The sequence below is a fragment of the Melospiza melodia genome, chromosome 2 (assembly GCF_035770615.1).
Source record: "Melospiza melodia melodia isolate bMelMel2 chromosome 2, bMelMel2.pri, whole genome shotgun sequence".
Lineage (NCBI taxonomy): Eukaryota > Metazoa > Chordata > Aves > Passeriformes > Passerellidae > Melospiza > Melospiza melodia.
In genome coordinates, this window is record NC_086195.1 from 20,515,343 (window position 1) to 20,538,673 (window position 23,331).

The following is a 23,331-nucleotide window of genomic DNA, read 5'->3' on the forward strand; positions in this document are numbered from 1 at the left end:
CAGTAGGAAAACTAGCATAGCCTTTAGTGAATATTTGATTAAAGGCATTTATCTTAGGGAAATTGACTAATCTATAAAATAAGGATCATCATGTCTTTCTCTTGTAAAAGTAATTGAAATTCATATAGGGAAAGAACAAAATAGGCATTCTTATGCCTCTATTAAGAAATTTTGTCTTATCAGTCTTTTTTTTTAATTAGTTAAATGAGTAATTTAAAGCATTTTAGGGCCTCATGTACTTGTCATGTGATTTGGTTCTTTCTCTTGAAGTAAGGTGGTTACTATGGAAACAAAGACTATGGAAGATTTGCATCACTGTTAACTTCATGGACAATACATTGTTATGAAACAAAGAAAACAGATATTGAGTTATAAAGTAAAATAAGTTCCTTATTAATTACAAGAATCATGGGTAAAAGCTAGTTTTATATATATATTTTATATATTCAATAGAAACCCTCTGGCAGAAACAAATGAAAAAATGGAAGTTAATGGAAATGTCATTTCAATATTCAATAATTTTATCTAGAATATGTAATTTCTAAAATGTATGTCCCATATCCTGCATAAACAGTTACAACAAAGTGAAAGGCTTACCAAAACCAACTTGTTTTTCCTATCAGAGTATAACAGCAATTTAGAGAGTAGAGCCTCTCTTGACATAGTTACAAAGGCAATTTAGGGCATGGCTCTCCTGGCTTCTCCTCAGCTATTTGCACAATTATTACTTGGCCATGTCACAGACTTGCGTGTTTATGCAGGGGGTGAACCAGCTCATGTGCAGAACTAAGGAGTCAAAAGCCCTCACTCTGGGAAAGCCTGACGTCCTGAGGGTTTGCAAGTCTTGCCAGGCTTTGTTTTCCAAGCATGTGGAGACACAGTAAAGTGTGGACCAGGCCAGTAGGAATTAGAGAGGTGTCAGTTCTCCTCTCCTGTACGTAACTCAGTTAATGGCACTGTAGTGTTCAAAATCAGGGAACAGTTGCATAATTGAAGTAGTTTCAGACTGGGCAAATCAGCTCAACAAGCTAGAATGAGAGGCCAAGCTAACCAGTAAGTTGATTTCACTGGAGGGTTTGCTAAAACAAATCCATGTGTACACACATGCCCATGCACACTGGGCCATACTCAAAAGAATGATTCAGTACAGATACAGCTCCTTAACTAATAAGAGTGGTTAATAAATCATCAATTATAGAGCACCACACTTTGGAAGGGACCTCCCAAGATGATCAACCTTTCATGTAAAAGGGTGCCTAGATGGCTGTGCAGACTATCTGTCCAATTCCATCTTGAAGACTTCCATTGATGTGGACTCTTCCTTGTCCCTAGAGAGGCTGTTTTAGTAAATGATTGTTCCCACTGTAAAACATGTCTTTTTTACATTGAGGTGAAATGTCTCCCAGTGAAACTTATACCCTTTGCTCCTTATCTTCCCTGTGTGGCAGCTTGTGAAGAGACAGCCTGTTTGTAGGTGCCCTTTAAGTATAGGGATATTCTTGTGAGGCCCCTTGCGCCTTCACTTATACAGGGAGAAGAGATGTTACTTCAGTCATTGAAAAATGAGGAAATCAAAAAGTTGTTGTACATTAAATCAGGCTCAGCACTCCATCAGTATTGTGTGACCTCAAAATGCTGTTGATGACCATGTGCTTTATAAACACCAGAGAATAATCTGTTCTCTCTCTACACCCCTTGCACATTACATTACTCATTCTTTTCACTTTACAAAGCATAGATGTATGCTCTATACAGATGTATGCTTTTCTGTGTATGTTTTATATGGCTAGAGAGAAGGTATTTCTCAGAAACAATGGATGTAGAAAATACAGAAATAAAGTACTGGGTAAATAAAGTTCCTATCTTTTCTCCAAAGAAAACTTTGTCTGAGATCAAAATCAAACTGAATTAATTGAAGGCCTCAAGTTGAGACTTCCATGTGCTTTACAGTTTTAATTTCTTCCCAAAGTGCCATGAAAATCAAACTTATATAATCAGCATTGAGTCATGTTTTCAGCAGAAAAAGTTTGGTAGCCTTGATAGTAGGCAAAACTTCAAAGGCTGTCATAAATCAAATGAATAATTTGTCTGGAGGAAGTCGTTATAAATTGGTCACATTATGTAAATGTGTCAAATGAAATGTTAAGATCTCCCTCTTTCTGTAGGAATAATTGGATTTGCACTTCTCTCTAAATTGCTAGTCTTTTCAGCAAAATGTGAAGTCATTTATTTTTCATTACCTGAATGCCTGTCATATTATTGTTACAATGTTTACAGAAAAAAAAGCAAAGCTATATGGGAGGGTTCAGGCAAGCTGTTTCTACATTTTACTGCTGTTATCCCACCTGATGTCAAGACGATCAGCAGGCCATGTAAGACTAGCTCAGTTTTGCATCTTAGTTTAGGTATGCTGGAATGGATAAGATGAAACATTCTAAGAGTCTTTGTAAATCATTCAAAGGTCGTAAAATCATAGAATATTCTGAGTTGGAAGGGACCCAAAATGGTCACTGAGTCTACCTCTGGACCTGCACAGGATGCCCCAACAATCCCACCAGGTATGTGCCTGAGAGCAGGGTTCAAACAGTTGTTGATCTCTGTCAAACTTGGTGCTGTGACCACTTCCTTAGGGAGCCTGTTCCGTGGCCCAGCCACCCTCTGGGTGAAAAACCTTTCACTGATATCCAAACTAAACCTCTCCTGACCCAGCTTCATGCTGCTTCCTTGAGGGGTGTCACTGGTTATGAGAGTGAAGAGATTGGTACCTGCCTCTCTGCTTCCCCTTGTGAGGATGTTCATGACCACAATGAGGTTTCCCCTCAGCCTCCTCTTCTCCAGGCTGAACAGACCAAGTGCCCTCAGCTGCTCCTCATACAGCTTCCCCTCAAGGTTCTTCACCATCCTCATGGTCCTCCTTTGGACTGCCTCCAAAAGCTTGATGTCTTTTTGATATTGTGACACCCAAAACTGCCCCCAGCACTCCAGGTGAGGCTGCCCCAGAGCAGGACAATCCCCTCCCTTGCCCAGCTGGCCATGCTGTGCCTGATGCCCCGAGTATGAGATTTGCAAGGTGCCCCCAGGCAGGAAGAAATGACGGGGAGGACTCCATTGATATCAGAAGGCTAATTAATTACTTTATTATATATATTATTCTATATTATATTACACTACATCTAAACTGAAACTGCACAATCACTCAACTCAGACAGATCTCGTGACTGTCTCCTGACTGTCAGGACACAGCTTGCAGAGATTGGTCAAGAAAACAAAACACTCACACCAGAATCCCATTACCAATTCCCTTCAGGTAAACAATCTTCCACTATGCATTCCACTTGTGCACAAACACAGGCACAGCAATTGAGATAAGAATAGGTTTTTCTTTCTCTGAGGTTCCTTGCTGCAATTCCCAGAAAATATCCTTGGGAAGTTGTGCCTTGCTTTTCTCTCTGAAGAGAAATGCAGCCATGCCCCAGGACAGGGCTGGCCCTCCTGGCTGCCAGGGCATTGCTGGCTCATGGTCCATTTGCCACTGACCAGGACCCCCAGGTCCCTTTTCATGGCTTTGTTCTCCAGCTTCTCATTCCCCAGTCTGTACACAAAGCCTGGGTTACTCTGTCCTAGGTGTAGAATCTGACGTTTGCTTCATTGATCACACCTCTAGAGGACCATCATTTTTGCATTTGGCATTTTGGAGAAAGAAGAGATACCAGGAACATGGCCCCTTAAAATTATGATGATTCAGCTGAATTTTTTAATATGTTAAAGAAAGGTTGGGCTATACCTGTCACTTGCTGGTCTTACAGAAAATGGACTGTGGATTCAGGTGTTTTATTCTCTCTTATTAGTAAGTATTTTGTTCTTAATTGAGCATTTATTGAAATCTAGTATATATATGCACTTATAAATTGCTTTTGTTTTCTGAGGATTAAATGCTCTCTTTTCTGATGACAGATGTACTGAATTTACTAGTGCAAATTTGTGCGCTTAATATTAAAGCCATAAATGAAGAATCTCATCCTTATTCATCCAATATACCTATTTCATTAGTAAAATGTTCGAAGTCTTTTCCTGTTAGAAGATGCAGAGCTGTTATTGATTGCTCCAGTCGTCTTAGAGAGCACACAGGCCTTTCCTTTGTGTTTTGCCTTTCAGGTGAAAATCTGAAATGTCAAGAAATCAAAGTTCTAACTCAGAAGAGTACAAAATAATGTTTTAGAAATTGAAACAGACTTGTGTTTGTGAGTTTGAAATCTTACAGGTGCACATATCTAGGCTTGTACTTGCACTCTTTTCCCTAAAAACATCCTTTGATTTTATATGATATGATCTATCGCCTTGCAAACTACAGCATAATATTTATTTTTAATGCATTTTTAAATGTCTTGTGGAACCAGAGTTCTATGGTGATATCACGAACATTCTGACACAATCCCCTAATTCTTAACTCACAGAAATTTTATTTCTGTTTTACTTTTCAAACTGGTGTAATCAGAAATAAAAAGTAGAAAAAATTGTTCAGTATATAGTCATGGGATCTCAATTATTGATGGAGGAGAACTGGCTTGAGTTACGTTTTATGGTCAGGCATGCTGCAAGTGATTATAGGAGCAGAGTAAAAAAATACAAGAGTACTTACAAACATACTTCTTGAGCCAAAACTCATTGCTTTGAAGTATCCTCAATGCAGTTGCTCATACTAGCATGAACAACTCATTAGTTGATACAAATTGATAAATTCACATTAGTAAAGTGAAACATGTCTGTGATGGTCTGCAGAGCTGAGGTGAGTGAACAGGCAAGTCAGCTGTGGCTTCCACATGGAATGCTTGCTTCTGGCTGGTTCAATTTTTTAATCATTGCATATACATTATTGAGGACTGCTGAAAAATAATGTGTCCCTGCTTTACTGGCCTCTCAAATTATAGTTGGATTATCACTGAATTGATTATTTCATTTTTTTGTGGAAGTGCACTCCATAAGGGAGTGAAAAATGGTATCGTAGCATGGGAAGGAGTTATTTCTTCAGCTGTTCTGCTGTCTGTAGCATGCATCCCTCAGCCCCTGAGGATTTTCTTCAGCATCCACATTACTTTCAGACCTTCCTCCCAGAAACTCTTGGCACCCTACACTGCCAGCAAATCTAGAGCCAGAAACTGAGTTCAGCTCAGGTTCATAGAGTCTAGCAGGAGGTGAGGGGCATGTTGTAGCAGCAGCTGGACAGGTCACAGCATGACCAGAAAAAACGGAGCAAAATCATGAGCGTGTTTTGGAAGTAGGAGTAGTGAGGGAGATCAGGATGTCTGGGAATGGAGCTGGATGCACTGATGAGGTAAGGGAAGGAAAAACCTTTAGTATTGTACATTAAATGAGAGAGGATTATACTTCTGCCTGCTGAGTGCCTTCTTAGTATGTTTTTCTTTCATTTATCAGTTGCAAAATGCAAGGGAAAAATTAAGTCCTGGATTTGTCATGGTTATTTTTCTAGTCTATCAGTATTTAAAATATACTCAGAACTTTAGGTTTTCAGATAAAACTCTTGGGGGGGGTGGGGGTTGTTGGTGTTTTGGTTTAATTTTTGTCTTTTTTAGGTTTGGGGTGGGTTGTTTTTTGTTGGTGCTAGTGGTGGTTAATGAATTTGAAATCTTAAGTTGATCTCTGAGGAAGTATTGGCAATAAAGACTAGGCAGGTTAGAACAGAAATTTCACCTGACTATGACAGAAATATGAAACAAAATCTGCTGCCAAGTCATGATCTGTACCTTTCAATTTATGCTCCCTATTTAGCTCACCACCATCATATTCTTTTAGTAAGTCCCTAAGTATGTAATTCTATTAAGAGTATTTAATGTTGGTATCTAATTTTATACATAGCAAATTATAAAGTCAAAAATTTAAATATAATAACATCTCTGTATCTGAAATCTGAGTCAAAGATTGATGCCTTGGACTGGCTGCCTAGAAGAGAGGCTAATCAGAGTTAGAGAATAAAGTAATGGCACGTTCTGAACAAACAATATTGTCCCTTCTAAATGTGGCATTTCCATTTTAGACAGCATATTTTTTCCTAAATGTGTATGTACTGCAGACAACCCAATGCACATCATATTCCTTACAGAGAACTACATTTAAAATAATAGTAAAGGAGGCAGTTTTACAATATTTACTGCTGAATCAATATTTTACACATTATAAATGCTCCAGGTGCATGAATAATATAAACTGGTGCTATCAAGGAAACTGATCTGGTTGGTTTTATTCTTTCTAGATATTTTCCATCATTTAAATAACAAAAAACCCCTTTAAATATATTGTTAGATCCTTTTTATTCTTGTTAATATTTTATGTCTCTTTACAAAGATACAGCAAAGCAGTTGTTAAAAAAAAAAAGAAAAAATCCTGAAAAACTCATGACCATTGTCCATCTTGGGTGTAGCCTCTGTGAGGATTTTGCACTGCCCAAGGTGTATCTATTGAAGGCCTTTAATAAATACCTACTTTATTCTCTAATTCTGTCTAGTCTCTGTTCTAGGTAGCCAGTCCAAGGCATCAAGATAATTATTTTAGTAACCCCTAAATGTGAGACATGGTTCTTGGTCAAAAGCTTTTTATAGAAAAATACTGATAAATTATATGATCAGGTTGACAAGTATTTTAGATGAATGCTCTCAAAAAAGTTGAACTTATATCTAAACTTGAAAACTATGGGAAACTCAAGTTCCCTACACCAAACTTCCTTTAGGATATTTACTCAATCTAGTAGATGGTTTTAGTTTGCTGAATAAGCAATAGAGCAAATGAGGAGAAGAAAACAGAGAGATTTACACTTCTGTCTAGAGCAAACTCTAACCATGGGCAGCAAGGCATTGAGCATGTGACAGAATGAGCACCAAACTGAACAGATGCCAACTTTTTTATGGTATGTTGTCTGCAAGGTGTGGTATGTGGTATATTCACTGCAAGAAAAGGCAGAGTTTTCAATGACTTCAGTGAGGAAAAAGCAGAGTGCTCCAGAGGGTTGTAACTACTCATGGTGTACTTCTTGGCAAATTTCAGAGAGCTCATAAACACAAGAAACAAACCCCCATGAAACACAATTGTAAGTGGTGCTTTGATTAGTATATTTCACCCTGTGCCAGAAGTGGGGTTTCTGCTTATCTGGTTTGGTGACACTTGCCTCATGCACCATGACATTGGACAGTGGGATCAGCATTTTCCCAAAGAGGGAAAGTTCTCTGGCTTCCCTTGGGTTCAGCAATCATGCCTGTACGGCTCCTGCTGTGCTGCTGGGGACACAGCTGCTGGGGAGTATTTTGTGTTCACTGATGGGCCTGTTTCCTCCCTGCCGTGGAGCTGCCCAGACAGCCCCTCTCACACCTTGAGTAGGAGCTGCTGCTGTTCTGTGTCAGCCCCACTGGTACAAGCCCACAAGGCCAGTGTGAGTCCTGGTGTGCCCAGACCTTCCAGCCGTGCCCGGAGATGGACCCACAGCTTCCTTCTCTGCATGGACAATTAATATCCCCAGCAGAGCAATCAATAAATATCCTTCAGTGTGCTGTTTGCTATCCTGAGAAACAAATGCAGAAGGCTGCAGCTGCCTCAAATATCAGCTTCATTACAGGCCAGCAGAAGGAGCTGAATCAGGCTTGTGACAGCTCCACCACTGTTACCTAATGCAGACCAAATCACCACATTGACCTGCTCCATTTCTTACCTATCCAGCTGCCCTTTCTAACCTGCCAGCTTTGCATAATACTGAATTGTTTCTACACGTACCAGCTTAGATAAGATGGAATTTTTCAACCGCAAAATGCAGTAATATGTATTGACTGATTAAACCCAGATTTTTTCCACAATAAAACCTCTTAAATAAATATAACTTTCAGAAATGTTTAGGCAGACATCTGTAGAAACCCAGACTTTAATAACACTGCATAAATTTTAGTTCTTTAGATAATATTTTTGTTTTGTTTTTGTACAGATGCCTGTCATTAGTTAGGTGGAAAACTTAGAATTTCAGGTTTTGGAATGAATATTTCTCAGATCTTTCTTCAAGAGGATTACATTATGCATCTCGTGGACAGGACAGGAGCTTGTGTTGAACTCCTGGTCTCAAATACATTCCAAGTCCTGGGAGGCTGGAAGTACATTTAGCTAGGGTGCTGCAGGACAGCTGTGCAATAGTTCAAGTTGTCCTTAACCCCCTTCATTGCACTGGATTAGCCCATGGGGAAAAGAATGAGTTTATAAGCCCTCTAGCTCGACACAATAAGTCTTTAATGACATGCATTAAATTCAGGTGTCTGGTATTTGTTTGCTCTTTTAACACTTCAGCTTCCAGTTTGACTCCTGCATTGAGGCAGGACAAAAATGTCAAATATATTGTGGCCTCCAACATATTTTTATACTTTTGCAAACCTTTATTAACTCACATATCAGTCCAAACTGTGTTTTAGTTTTTAATGTGGTAAAATGCTAAAGCTATTCCTTCTTGGTCCTTGATTCCTGATTATTATTCTGGTCCTTCTTTGATTAATGACTCATTAAAAAAAGAACTGAAACACTCCCCCAGATCCCAACCAAGTTAACATTTGTATGTCTTCTAATAGCTTAATTGAAAAGAAAAATCCCAGTTTGTCCTATAGTCAGTTTTGTCACTATCTAAACTGTAACAAAATTCCTTCAACAAGTTTGAAAGCCTTTAGGAGAAAATGCTATTTTCACTTCATTGTTATGTGTCCTTCTGTTACAACAAAAAAATAACTATGAAAATAAGTATGCAGTGAAAGTTTCATTGATCTGCTTTCTGGGTAAACATTGTCCCTGCTATGGGCAAATAGTTTTTAAGTGCATGCATGGTTTCTTTTCCGAACTTATAGTACACATCAGTGGAAAACTTTTGCTATAGGGTGCTATGTATACAGCGCTTGTCCTGTTCTTTTTCCTCTGAGGCCCCAGGTATGAAATTTCTCTTTCTCCAAAAGAGAAGAAGCAGTGGAGGAAGACTGAAAAGCAATTCACAGGACAGATTGGTGTAGTTAAATAAAAGGCCAGAACTGCACTTACAAATGGCAGGAACCCCTGGTATATTTGAGGGCATGGCTTTGCAGACACAAGAGTGTAATTGGAGGTTCTCCCTAGAATATTGCTTTCTCAGTTAATAAAGATTTTATGTGGTCAAGAATTCGAAGTGCTTGCATTTCCTTCAGTTTCCACAATGTCCCATGTTAAATAGGCATTAATGAAAAATTGTGACATTCCTATGAAATATGGAAATATTCAATACTCAACTTAGTTAACATCAATGGAGTCATAATGGCTTCCCATGCAGATATTTTCATTGCACTTTTAATAAACATAGTCCTGGACAATTAATTAACAGTGCAGTATCTCATGAGTCTTTCCTTGTGATATTCTATAATCACTTGAGGTAAAAATCCTAGTTCCCAGGAGTCTATCGACATCAAAGCTGTTATTTCTTTACACATCAGAATGTGGAGTGCAGTTGTCATGCTCTGCACATTTGAGACTTGAGGTCAATCATTCCTGTTAAAGTGTTACTATTCCCTGGCTGGAGAAATAGAGTTGACCACATGAATGCTACAGAAGAGTAGTCATCTGTTTCAGGACAAGTACATAGAATAAAAATTAGCTTAAGTTTTTCCATGTGCACCTGGCATGTCCATTTAAATAAAGAACACCAAATGAAGCATTGAGCTCACATAATTAAGCTCACATATACACCAAACCCAGCTCAAAACCACACTTGATATTCTGGCAGTTATTCTGGATTTGATTGGCAACTTTTTTAATAGGTTAGACACAAGTCCTGCAGGCAACAGGACTAGTTCATGGGGTATGTCACTATGACGAGGTGAAAATATAACTGGAGCACATGCAGCATAATGCCTTTGAATTTGGAGGAAAACATTTCAGTGAAGATGTGTTTGCTTGGACTGTGCTAGTGACAGGGAGTACATTTATGATCTCTAACCAGCCTGCAAGTACTAAAGATTGATCTGCCATGTCAACACCGCCCTGCATTCCCTGCTGGCTTAAGTTAGAATTGCGATCACACTTGTGCTTAGTGATGTTTTATTGCTCATCTACAGCAGTGTAACTGTGTGGCTTTAAGCTACACACTTTACTAACCCAGTCTGGAAATGTATAAACTGTTTCATGTTGGCTGTTTGTAAAGAGATGATGAGAGGGGGGCAGTGGTTCTCAAGAAACCTGTGTAATTACTAAACTTAAGTTCCACACTGCAAAGTTGTTTTCTTTAAACCAGGAGATAGCCTCAAAATGTGCTTTACTCTGGTCAGTTCTACGCTAGGATCAAAGGAAATGCAAACTGCAGTCAATGCTTGCCGAGGCTTTGGTCATGGTGGAGTTGTTTTACTTCAAAAGGAATTGAAAATTTCATTGGACCTGATAGCTATCTGGTTTATTTTTTGGCTTTTTAAATAGACTTTTAATGGAAAATGTCTCTGAGAAGATGATTTTGGGAATGCTTTTATTTTTTCTGCCATGACGTAAGGCAGGAGCACACGACTCAGCATTTCTCTTCTTTAGAAGCTTACATTAATTTATTTTGACAGCATTTCCAACTCATAGTAGCTTAGGATTATCTGTTTGTGCTACCTTCTTATTTCAGACAAGCAATGCTTTGCGTGAGACTGTTAATTTGGCAAAGGGCATGGGTTCACATTTGGTTTTCATAGACTGATAGATTTAAAGACTAGAAGAGACCACTATGATCATCTAGTCTGACCTCCCACTTCAATCAGGGCACAAGCCTCACGCAATCGTTGCTGCAACATGATCATGACTTCAGCAACAACGTGTTCATGAGCTAGACAGCGGCTTAAAAAATGTCATCAATACTGAGTTCCCTTCCTCTAGTTTTTGGCATTAATTTTTCTAACTTAAGACTCCTGTCCCTGGATCATATCGTTTTATAGGCATGCAGAGTCAAAATGAAACATCATCCTTAACTGTCCTTTTCAATTACATGTCTGGGGTTTCATCTACTTGGATTTATCCCAAGATTATAGGAATATTTATGTTGTATAATTGTCAGACCGTGCTAAATGGACAGTAAGCATTCTTTTCACTTTATACTGTTGTAAAAACAGTTTCAAAGCATGCATGGAATGTCAAGATCTTGGGCTGGATCTACATTGGTAAGTCAGGAAGCATTCAGCCTTGATTTTGCTTTTTGAGAGCAGTTTGCATCTACTGAGTTAACATACATGAAGCCTGTCCACAGAGGAAATGCCGAGCAACTATTGTGCTTCTTTAAAAAAAACCAAAACCAGAGTTTCTAAGATCAGTTTTTAATAGACAAATAACAATGAAAATTAGCATCTGACAAAAAAAGATAAGAAAAGGAAGGAGTGAATGTTTAAGAAATTGTGATTTACCTAATATGTTACCAAAAATACAATTGTAATTTGGTGTGCCCATCAGAACAGCAGTGGAAGATTAGGTGGGAAGAAGGAAGGTACTTGGAGTCAGGTTACTCTGCTACTCACTTTCACATTTACTCATCATAATGTGAGAGCACACTTTCTTAGACTACAAACCTGGCTAAAATTCACTCTCATAGGAATTCTGGTCTACAACAACTAAATTAATTTTCCAAGTTGGCCGGACCTCCAAATCTGGCAGGGTTGTCTTATGCAACTGGGGAAGTTCCTGGTGTGGATGAGAAATGAGGTTGCAACACTTTGGGAAGTCTGAGCAAACATCTGTTTCTGAAATTCAAATGTTCAGACCTTTCCTGTGTCACCCTATATGGAGTAAAGAAAGAGGGCAGAGCTCAAACTCTGCAACTTTACTATCATGTGGTAGCTAAACGGGCTCCATGGTCTGTCTGAGAAAATAATAGGGGAAAGTACTAGAGGGAGATACTGCCAAGAGAAAATCTGGGTAAACATACTGCAGGAATTGATAAATTTTTATGAGCTTTAAAACTTTCTAATCAAGCACTTTTAAGAGCTGCCATTCTGTACTGCCCTAGTGAAACTGAAAAGATTAACATTAATTTCAGACAGCAGCCACCAGGTTCTTGTTGTCTGGTAAAGCATTAATAGAAACTGATGTTCCTCAACAAAAATTTAACAAAATTCTAATTCTTCTTGACTTTAAAAAAACCCAATCTCTTGCATACCAAATTGCCTGGAAACAAAATTCCACGTTTGCCATATTTAAAATTACACAGCTCAAGGAGATAGAACATGGGAATGGAATAACTCCAGTTTCTCTGAGGCAACTCACTTGTTTCATAGTTTTCTTCCATTTTCACAGTCAGGAAATGCAGAAGATATCAAGAGACCTATGTGAAGCCACAATAATATATGTGGGTTTATATTTGTAGTCACTGGACAGAAAACTTATTCTAAGATTTTGTTCTTCATCCTATATATATATGTGTATATACATGTAGATAGGAATAGAGATTACTATATCCATATTTTGGAAATATTTATAATATAATAATGTATATATAATCTATGGGTCAATACATTTCTGTTTCCGACAAAAATGCTGACTCTTCTTGGATTAAGGGCCTTAGCTGAAAAGAAATTACTTTCAGTTATTTGAAATCATTGCAGTGTCCCACAACCATTTTGAATACATTTTTTCTTCATAGTATATATAGGAACCAACTGCTAGTATTTTTTATGTTCAATAATACATTTTAAATTAAATCACCTCAATGAAGAATACACAATTTTCGCTGAAACATTTTAGTGTAAAACATTAAAATATATAAAACATTAATGTATAAGATAAGAAGTTCTAGAAATAAAATTTCAAGCGTATTTGCTCATTTGAATCAACTTAAGGAACTGTTTATTGAAGGCAAAAGTTATCTGATATTGTAACTATATATGATATTTTGACTTTGCCTGTGAGCCTCAGCACTACAAAGGGGCATCTGACAGCACAGCCAACATGCCTTTACAATTAAGATTGCTCACAATGTGGCTTATGGAAATGTAAGATCCAGCACAAACAGTTTGGTAAAAGTGCCTGCTCTTGTTACTTTGTTTTAATGGGCTATGAAATAAATGTAGTGTAGAAGGTACTTTTACAGCCAGGGCTTGTCATACACAATATGCATGGCTCTGCTGGGAAGAAAATGCCAAAATTATGTACTTCAAGCACCCATCACGCTTCTTGGAAGGGTCATATACATAAAAGCCACCAAAATGTTGTGTTTTCCGTAGTGGAACAGAGCTGACTGCCTCTCCAGTGCTTACAGCATCAATCCTGGTACATGCCAAAGTGTGCATCATTCAGCAATTCAATACTGCCATCTTCATTTGTTTGGAGCCACATGCAAAAATGGGAAGGGAGCTGCATGGCTGCAGAAAGGGAGGGTGAAGAATAAGGTGTTTTAAACAGCTTGAAATAGGCAGGGAATAACAACACCAGAAAACACACACACACACTCTCTAAATGTGGGTATGGAGGTGGAGCTGGGGGAGGATTGTACAAGTCAGGTAAGTTAATGGCAGCTGCAGGGGCTGAAATGATAGAATAGATACACCAGAGGGAAAGTAGTAGTGTGAAGAAAAGAAGGTCATTAATAAAAGATGAGGAGGGTTGAAATTAATGAAAGTTGTGCAGAGACCCTTGCAGCCCTTGCCAGGAGAAAAGCAGAGGACTCACTCCTGGTATTCCTGTTCAGTAACTCCAGGAGTGGGTGAGAGCTGTCACAGACCTGCCCCTCGTGCTTGGGTTCCCCTCCTGTGGGTGCAGGGAGGAGAAGGGAAGGCTGAAACATTTGTTGTTAGATCTCAATCTCCCATGCAATTGCAGGGAGCCAGGATGCAGCCTCAGACCTGTGAGCTGGAGAGGACTTTGCTCCACCACAGCTGCAGATATTTATGGCAGATATAATCAGTTGATAAACACAGAAACGTGCCACAAGTTCTCTCTTAAGAACAGTTAGTGAAGGCAGAGTTTGTGAGCAGGTATTTCATTCTTATCCATAGAAAGGATGTTTGTCTTTTGAATTATTTATTAAAAAATATAACTCTGCTGAGCTAGGGAATAAAATTAAATAGACCAAAATCTCCCTAGCATTTCAAAATCCTAAGAAAAAAGTGCTGACCAGTTCTGAGACCTCAGTTAGCAGCAGAGTTTTAAATTCAGATGTTAAATTGAAAGCAGCAAATAATGAGTAAAAAATGTTCTCAGTTAAAATAAATATTTATTTTGGAGAAATGTTCTTGCCTTTTCTGGTCTTCTCCTTACTCATTTTTTTCCTCTTGAATGAAACTAATTGCTTAATCTAATTATTATTAGGTCCTTAGAAAAACTATTTTCCAGAATTCACTCTTTTCATGAGCTTTCTTGCTCTCTTGTCTTGCACAGACAAAACATCTAATCTAATCAAACATGTAATGGAACATATCAATATGAAAATCTCATGTTCATATCTATGTAATTTGATTTTTCTAATATTCACCAAAGTATTAAAATCTTTGAAATGTTTTTTTTTTCTTTAATTTTACAGCAAAATTTGGAGAGTAACCTCACCAACCTTATTAAGAGGAACACTGAACTGGAAACTCTTCTGGCAAAACTCATTCAGACCTGTCAGCATGTAGAAGTGAGTATGGCCTCAATCAGAAATTCTTATAAACCTAATTACATTCATTTCTAGCATCCAGGAGCAAACATTTAAACAAAAAACCAGACAAAACCCCAACAAAAATAAATAAAATCAAACAAACAAGTGAAGAAATTAATTTGAATAATGGTAAACTTACCTAAAGCTTTTTCACTGATAAGTGGTATTCTCAATACAGATAACCTCCTTTACATTCCTTTCTGTCCCGTTTTAATTCTGGTGTGTTGCTATGGCCTCTACTGCTACTGTCCTTGAACACATCACTTACTAACTGTAACATTTGTCTTTCTGGGTCCTTTGTGAGATAGAGAAATATTTACAGGTGGAAAATGAAAGCAAAAAATAGGAACACCCAGATTCCCAACCTCATTTAGGTTTCTGTTTAATGCTGCTTTTGTTTTCTTTTTTTTAGTCAAAATTAAGTACCTAAATACATATCTGTACTCAAATGTCATACATGAAATATATTTCTCTTCCAAAGAAGACAGGTTCTTACAGGCCTTTTAGTTGCTTTGCTTACATATTCCACTCTGACAATCAAAAAAAATCTTTAGCAGGGTGGGATCTGAACCTATACTTTCTCCCCTAGAAAAGGTGAAAAAAAGTTCACCCAAAAAAGAAAAAGCAAACAAAACTAAAACAAAAAAAGGAAACAAAGTCAAGAAACAAGCCAACCAACCAACCAAAGCCAAACAACCCCCCTGTTCTTCCAAAGAGATCATCTTATCTATGTTTGTATCTGCTCCACTTCTCTGGAGCCTCACCAACTTCACAGAGCTCAATAAAACCATAAAAGTCCACCCACAGTATGAGACATTAGGTGGATGGTTTAATTCCTTTATTTAGGCACCAGTGACACCAGGCAGAACAGCTGGAATGGCATTAGTGGGTATTGAGAGACAGAGATAAGGCACAGTTTGTTCCTCTGCATCTAAAGCTCCGAGCAAACCCCATGAAGCAGATGGGCTCAGGACAGCACAAAGCCTCTTCTTCACTGGTGGCCTCTGTCCAAGATGTGGTATGGCTGAAAAACTTGAAATTGCTCCTCAGTCTTCTTTGCCTTTCTGCAACATTTTACCAGCTCTAAGTTCAGTGTTACGAGAATCCAACTTGCTCAGCCGGTAACAGATGCGCTACTGTCCCTGGAGCCCTGGTTTAGAAAATTTCTCTGTAGACATAAAGCAATTGCAACATAGTTGTTAATGAATTCCTACCATGTTTTATTCATCAAATTAGTCTAATTAGCATTTAAATTAGCTAAATATTAAGAAATGAGCTTCAGTCAAAACCTTGGACCTTGGCCGTGCTGGAAATTGGGCAAGTGGGGACGGGGAAGTAAACTTTGAAGTTATCTCTGTTTCTCAGAGCCCTGTGAAAATTTCAGATATGACGTGCATATCTCCAGCATTGGAGAAAGTGTGGCTTAGATAGTTTTTTGAAAAGTCAGTACATTCTTTCTCTTCTTGGTTGTTGAGGAGAGAAATTCAACCCAATACAGGAACCAAATTGAAAATTAAATGAAACAATATATTGGCTAAAACATTAACAATGCAAATTTAAAATTACAAAATATTGGGAAAAGCTTCCAATTAATGTATTATTTTTGACATATGAACCCACTGAAATGTTGAAACTGAAAAGGAAGTTAGTTTTACAGCAAATGCTTTCTTTTTTCATTATTAGATTTATTACAGGTAATAAAGTAAAATACATTGTACATAATTTGTAAACATATAAAAATATAGGTAGTAAATTTAAAGACTTTTGTTACCTACTTTGATTTTCCTTAACTAATTTGAAATCATTTTGATTTAGATTTTGGGGCCTTTAAAACCGATTAAAAAAAAAGAAAAAGGAAATAAGCTTCCAGTTTCAGATATAGTTTGAACTTCGAAAAACAAGGAGGGAAAGGAAATTATTATTATTCCTTGTATTAAAATTACCAAGACTTTATTCTGATATAGATAAACTTTTAAAAGTCATGCTCACTAACATTTATTTGTAGCTATAAACAGTTACATTTTTTAAGCCTTTATCATGTCATAAGCCAAAAAATTCAATGTTACATGAAAAATTAAAAAGGACTGTCTTTTTTGGTTTGATATGATGTGTTCAAAAATGAATGGAAAACAGGCTCTGTGTATTTTGAATAAATTGATCCTCGCCAGCCAAACCAAATGTTGTCACAATGCCACTGTTTCTCATCTCAAGTGAGCAGTCAGTGGCTTCCCAGGAACCAGCTTTATGGCAGATTGGTGATCCAGCCAGACATCCTTCCCAGCTGTACTGTCATCCACAGCAAAGGCCAAATCCCAATCTCTCTATGTTTTAAAACTCATGCTTATTCCTTTCTGAAACACTCATTTCCATTTTTTTCCCCATGAATGCACAAGGACTGATCGGTGATGTTGATAATCTGGAAGGGGGAGGCCTTCCAGCCACTGGGGAGGGGTATCTGGTTTGGCCTCTCATCACAGCATTGGAGACATAAATCTTGCCAATTTCTGGATTGGATGGAGGAGGTTATCAATTTGTGACAGGATTTATCTTGATGGAGAACCTGATCTTGGGAGCCTCAAGTTCACTTCCAGTCTTGCATTCCTATGGGTGATTCTGATCATAACAGCAAGAAAATCTTTGTGAATAAATCAAGCCAAACCTTTATTCTTTATTACTTTAATTAAGATATAATATTAAGCATTTAATAATAAAACAATTTCAGTATATGAATGTCTACTTTCATGCCTAACATGGATTAGTTTATTTGCTTATGGCAACAGTTTTTAAAATTCCATTTTCTCAAAGGGAACCACACCCTGACATGTGATTGCTTGAGACTATAACACTCTTTTCTGTCCCAAACCATTCTGTTTGATCAGGAGCATGCTGACACACTTGTTCTACTCATCTTTCAGACACATCTCTAACATGTTTTTCATTTTACACTAATTTTTCTGTCTTTCCATTCTCTCTTCCTCTGTAATCCTGTCTGTCATTCCTTGGTTTTGCAGAAAACCCCGAAGGCTGATAATCAGGGAAGCTTTTTTTTCCTTCCTTAGAGCCCATGGCAAATCCTCAACCTCATACTTCTGACCTGGCTGCTTTCTGCAGAGCACCCCCTGGCCCAGGGCAGCTCTGCTGCTCACTCTGTGCAGGGCAGGCACCTGTGGCTGCCTCCCCTGGCACAGCAGGGTGGGCTGCATAAAAAGATAAACTGATCATATATTTTATCATGGGATAAAACAGACCTTTCTCCACAAAAAGAGAGAATGGAATAGGAATGACTGGTACTTGGATATGCATTTCTTTGTAGTCCTTATTCACAGCATTCATACTTCTGGTAGGATCTGTAGAAAACTATTTTAAGAGCATTAAAAATTGTCTTGGATAATTTTATCTTTAAATTTTCTGCAGGGGCCTTGAACAAGTCTTCCAAAAACAGTGTTGTAAAATTGGGATTGGCAGGCCCAGGATGAATCCCTGGGTGTCAGCACCCCTGTGGCCACCCCAGCCCCCTCCAGGTGTCCCTTGGCCAGGGTGTCCTTTAGCACAGTGTGGCCCTGCCTGTGAGCACTGCAGCCCTGCCACCCTCCACGGCACACCTGCCCCATGCCAGGTGATGGGGGCATCATCATCCTGCTCTCCTGGCTCGGCCTCTGCTCAGGATTTAGCCCCTTCTTAGCTGAATCAGGGGAGGATATAATGCTGTCAGTGTTTCTCTGACTGACAAGGTGCTGTGACACAGAAAGTTCGCTTCTTTGTCATAATTTCCACTCTACGACTGTGTGAGGTTTCTGCAGAAGACTTTTAGACAGTGGCATTCATTGACATAAGGCACAAATTTGGGCATGAGACTCTTATGCCAGTTACTTTGTTTCTAAGCAATTTGAGTTTTGTTTTTGGAATTTTTTTTCTCATCTCTTTTAGGAAATGCATGATTAAATGTCTGTTATATCGTCAATACCATAAAGCTTCTCATCTGTTAGACAGAAACATAATCTGAACTCAGCTGGAGGAGAAATTGGAGCAATTATCGAGGAGGGAGGAGAAAGGAAATAGGTTTTGCTTGCATCTGTATCTCAGTCTTTCTGCTTGTTTTGTTTTGTTTTGAATTCACCAAACGTCATAGGAAGCAGATTCTGGACAACACTGTAAAATAATTTTGGGTTCCATAAAGAGGAGGCGTTTTCCTCTGGTTGTGTAACCCTCTAAGTGCTGCATCCTTTTCTCTTTGTATGTAATAGAAATGCTCCATTTCCAGCTCACTTCTAAAGATCTGCTGCAGGCAAAATCTCAGTGTAAAGTTCCCAGTAAAAAACTGGGTTTGTGAGTGTCAAATGGTGTTTTTTATAGTCATGTTATATAATCACCTGAATAAAAAGTAGTTCAATGAAAGAACCTTTATTTCACTGGCACAGATACTCAGCACTCACACTTATCACATACATTTTACATATCAGTGTAAAGCAGTAGTGCAAAACCAATGAAGAGAAGATGGCAGCACCTAAAAATCCTACTGTTGCTATTTTATTGCATGGCTGATAAAAAAGAAATTATCCAAACAGGAAAATTTAAAAATAATGGAATGTTGAGTTTCTAGTAAGTCTTCAGTGACAAGATAGCTCCTTCAAATTTTGCAACAAAATGTCTCCATCAATTTTTGCATGGCATTTCTGTTCCTTGAGAGACAGTAAAATCCAAACTCAGCTGTCAATACAATTCTCAAAGGACCCTTGAAAAATAAAGAGGCTTTGTCTGTCACTATAAAAAACAGTGAGTACTCTGTTTTCACAAATTTTCATGGTACTCACTCCTTGAGACTTGGGATTATTTTTGTCAAAACTCAAGTAAACTGAGAGGTTCTCAATAGGAAAATTTAGTTAGAAAGCCTGTATGTAAATCCCGGTGTCTGAACTGCAGTAAATGGCCTTCAGAGTAATACTAAGGCTTTGGAATAAGGAATCTACTTTGCTGGGGATTTTTTTCCTAGGAAAGGAGCAATGGGTTAGGTAAGTGTTTGCCATCACTGTGGAATATGTGTGATAATTTGGAAAGGAACTCCACAGAAATTTGTTTATTCCTCTGCCCCTCTATTTTCCACTTTTGTGAAGATGTTTGTTCAGCAGCTACATTTATTGGCTATATTTAAGTGCTAAAAGTAAATGGTATTTTTTGATTTTCTGAAATAGACAGAAAAATATGATTTGAAGGAAATTAGGAGTTCTCACTCTCAGTAAGATACTAAGAGCAAACCTGATCATATGCATAAAACCTTAAGATGGAGTTTACAGCATTTGTTTTTTCTAAGACAGTTTCTAATGAGAGAAGGTACAAGAGACTTTCTCTATTAACATTATTTTGATTAAGTATGTGGCATAATCTATTTTGACTTCTAATTACTTTCATTTTACTTTTAATTCCACTCTCATAAAATTTGATTTCATTCAATGGAAATCTCAGGTAAGCTTTAGTCAGTGTCTTAAATTTATGTAGCATCAGAAAAGAGAAACTTCAGAAATAAAAACTGACAAAACGCTGCATAGCATATGGTGATACAGAATATTCATTCAAGGTTTTCCTAAGTTACATGCCTAGTAAGCTGTAGCCTAGTAGTCAAATACTATTTCCCTAAAGAATTATTAAATTTTTTCAAAAATTACTAATTAAATGTAGAATTGGTCCTATACAAATATGGAACTGCAGAATTTATGCATACATTTTATGTACAGATTAAGCACGAGCTGGAATATATTATTACACCTACAACTGTTTTGTACCTTCTGTAAATTGTAGTTGCAGTTATGGTAAGAGGTCACACAGATTGTATATAAACTAATAGCAGAGTTTTTCACTGCTTGCCAAGGTGGCCAGTCCTGATTTGCTGCACCTCTCCCTTTCTCTCATATCCAGATGTTCAGATTTTTGATAGACTGATATTCTTGCAAGACTTTGACCTTAGACTAGTAAATGGAGCTTAGTTCACTGTTAGCTGGCAAATTAATGCAGCAGGTAATATTTTGTGCCGGCTATCAGAGACTGTAACTTTTCAGTCAAAATGTTGTCAATTTATGGAACCTTCTATCTCTGAGTCATTTATCATTATGGGAACAAAATACTCTTAAATTCCTCCTTTTCCTGCCTAACATAAATAGCTAAAGAGCAACTAGAGATGCAGGGAGGCCAAAGGCACTGGTCCTCTTGTGGGCATGTTAAACACTGGGCTAAAGACCCTGGGTCCTGGATGACAGTTTTAAGTATTGAACTATTATTTACAAGTGCACTGGTTTCAACATCATGAAAGGATGGGCAGTCCTTTGAACTTCAGTGATTATTTGATAGTTTTTGTTTTTCTATCCCACATAAAACACATGAAGAGGAATATTTTGCTCAGTATGGAACAAAGGCTTAATGTCAGCAGGAAAACCTAAAACAAATAAATAATTAAATATTGTTCAATTAAAAAGTATTTTCATTATTTAGGTTTAAAGAGAGGTCTAACAGAAAGTGTAAAAAAAAGAGTGAAAATAATGAGATTTTTATAAATATTTTTTTTCCCCATGAAATTCTTGGTTTTTTTTTGTTTTAGGATGAGACTGTAAATGTCACTAGAGGACTTCTAGGTGTCTTGCTGGTTAGGTTTTCACCAATGTGCTTCAAAGTACAGTGGGACAAAAAACTTCTAAACAATATTTTAGTAAGTAAAATGTGTACTTCAGTCTTCTAAGAAAGGTTTTCTTTTAGTCAGGACTGGGGCAGATAGTCTTATCTGCTGGACCCCAAGTGGTTTAGCTCTCCTGGCCTAATCGATCCTTCATTCGCAGAATTCCTATGTAGCCAGAGTAAGATGGAATATTTTTGCACTGACCTTTGTTTAACCTGATCTGAGACTGCCTCTAAACACAAACACAGGTCTCCTGGTTAGAGATAGATGTGGAATGCAAACAAAAACAAAGCCTCTGGCACACTTGAAATGGAAGATGACCTTTTTTTTTTTTTTTTTTTGCACCATTTCAAACTAAAAAATTTATACTCAGATGGCAAGCTGATTAATATCACATATTTCCAAAGGCATGGTTTGTCATCACAGATAAAATCAGATATATGTTTAGACTAGGGAAAACCTGAAAAAGTTATTTTCCAAGAGTTCTGCTTCTGCTCTGTAGAGGACTAAATTGAACAACCCATAACATCAAACATGAAATAAAGGAAGTTTGAATCTATGACTCTCATGCCCATAAAAAGAAAGGGAAGAAAATTTTTCATAAATGTTCATTAATGATTATCCTTTTCCATTAAATAAATAAATTACATATTGATGATGTGAAAATAATACTTCAATGTATTCTGTCTCTATGAAAAAAAGTTCCTTACTTTACAACATGGAGTAAAATAAACAGGCCTCTCTCTTTAACAGAGTATAATCCTTTAATTCATCTAGGGACACTAATCCAAGCAAATGTGTTCCACATCTCCATGGCAATGAAGAAAGTTTTCCTAGAGTAAATAGGTATTGGCCATTATATGTAAAAATTTTAGTTTTTTTTAATCTCACTTTCTGGGTTTGGTGCAAGAAGAAATTGAGGCTCAAATCTAAAGTGAAGTATGTGGCAATGATGCAACAGGTTTTGAGTGGAATCATTCAATTTACTTTTCTGATATTTTTGTCTTCTTTTGAGTATACAGTAATTATTGTGAGTATATAGTCAAGTATATAGTCATTCTATAACTATCAACTCAAACACATAAAGAAAAATTCATACCTCTTCTTTACCTGTACAGCCACAGTTGCAAAGAATTTATTTTTTAAGAAATTGAAATAATTTTTAAATTATGACTCTGAAACTCAAATTCATATCTCAATTTTCAAAGATCAGACTCTTTCTACAACCTACTTTCTTCCATTTTGCATAATCAACTGATGACTAGGAAATAAAAATTGCTCTGGTTTTGATGAATTTATCACAGAGAGCATAGCCCTAAAAAGCAGACCCCCTCTAATTTAAGATGTCTTATTTTGCTTGTCATTTAGAGATTGTTTGCCAAAAAGACACATGAAGATTTCAACTTGTGGGGAGAATTGCCTCACTTATGAGGAATCTCAGAGGAAGAGTTTTGCTATTGCAAGGAAAATCCTTGTGAGACACTAAAAATATCCTTTGCTTTAGTATATTAGTTGAGGAAGTTTTCATGGGTATGAATCCAGCCCTCTGATTCTGTTTGCCTTCAAATTAACCATAGAAGCTCCACTGTAACCTCAAATCTCTAGCCATTCTGTAGTTTTGTGATTTCCCAGACATCTGCTGGGGACTTTGAAACCACCACATTCATTTTCTGATGAGCTAAGCTGCAATTTAACTCAGGTCTCTGAAGATGAAAGCCTGGGAAGCCTCCACAGAGAGCAGAACACTTTCCAAATCAGTTCTCAGCTTGTGGAGCTGGGAACAGCTGACCTGCTCTCCCCTTTGGGCTGGGAGAGCTGCTTGTTTCCAGCTCCCTGACAGACATCTGAGGAACTCCCATTTCTCTGCTTTTTTTAACTACACCTACTTCCTGAGGCAAAGGGCCACAGTCCCTATCCATATGTCTGGAAAACCTGGAAAGAAACCTGGAATTTGTAAGGTTGTTGGGTTATTTCAGTAAACTATTTGAGGTCTGTGTGTGTTACAGAAATGGGAATAAATTCC

At 37.6% G+C, this 23,331-nt stretch overlaps 1 protein-coding gene across 5 annotated transcripts in view; it reads left to right on the forward strand.

Annotated features, from left to right (window-relative positions):
• The window catches only part of MID1 (midline 1), a 240,041-nt gene that overhangs the window by 182,425 nt on the left and 34,285 nt on the right, over nt 1-23,331 (forward strand). For all 5 annotated transcript variants that reach the window (XM_063147795.1, XM_063147802.1, XM_063147780.1 and 2 more), the window contains exon 3: nt 14,531-14,626. In XM_063147795.1, the coding sequence (XP_063003865.1) occupies nt 14,531-14,626 (96 nt within the window). The remainder of the gene's footprint in view (nt 1-14,530; nt 14,627-23,331) is intronic.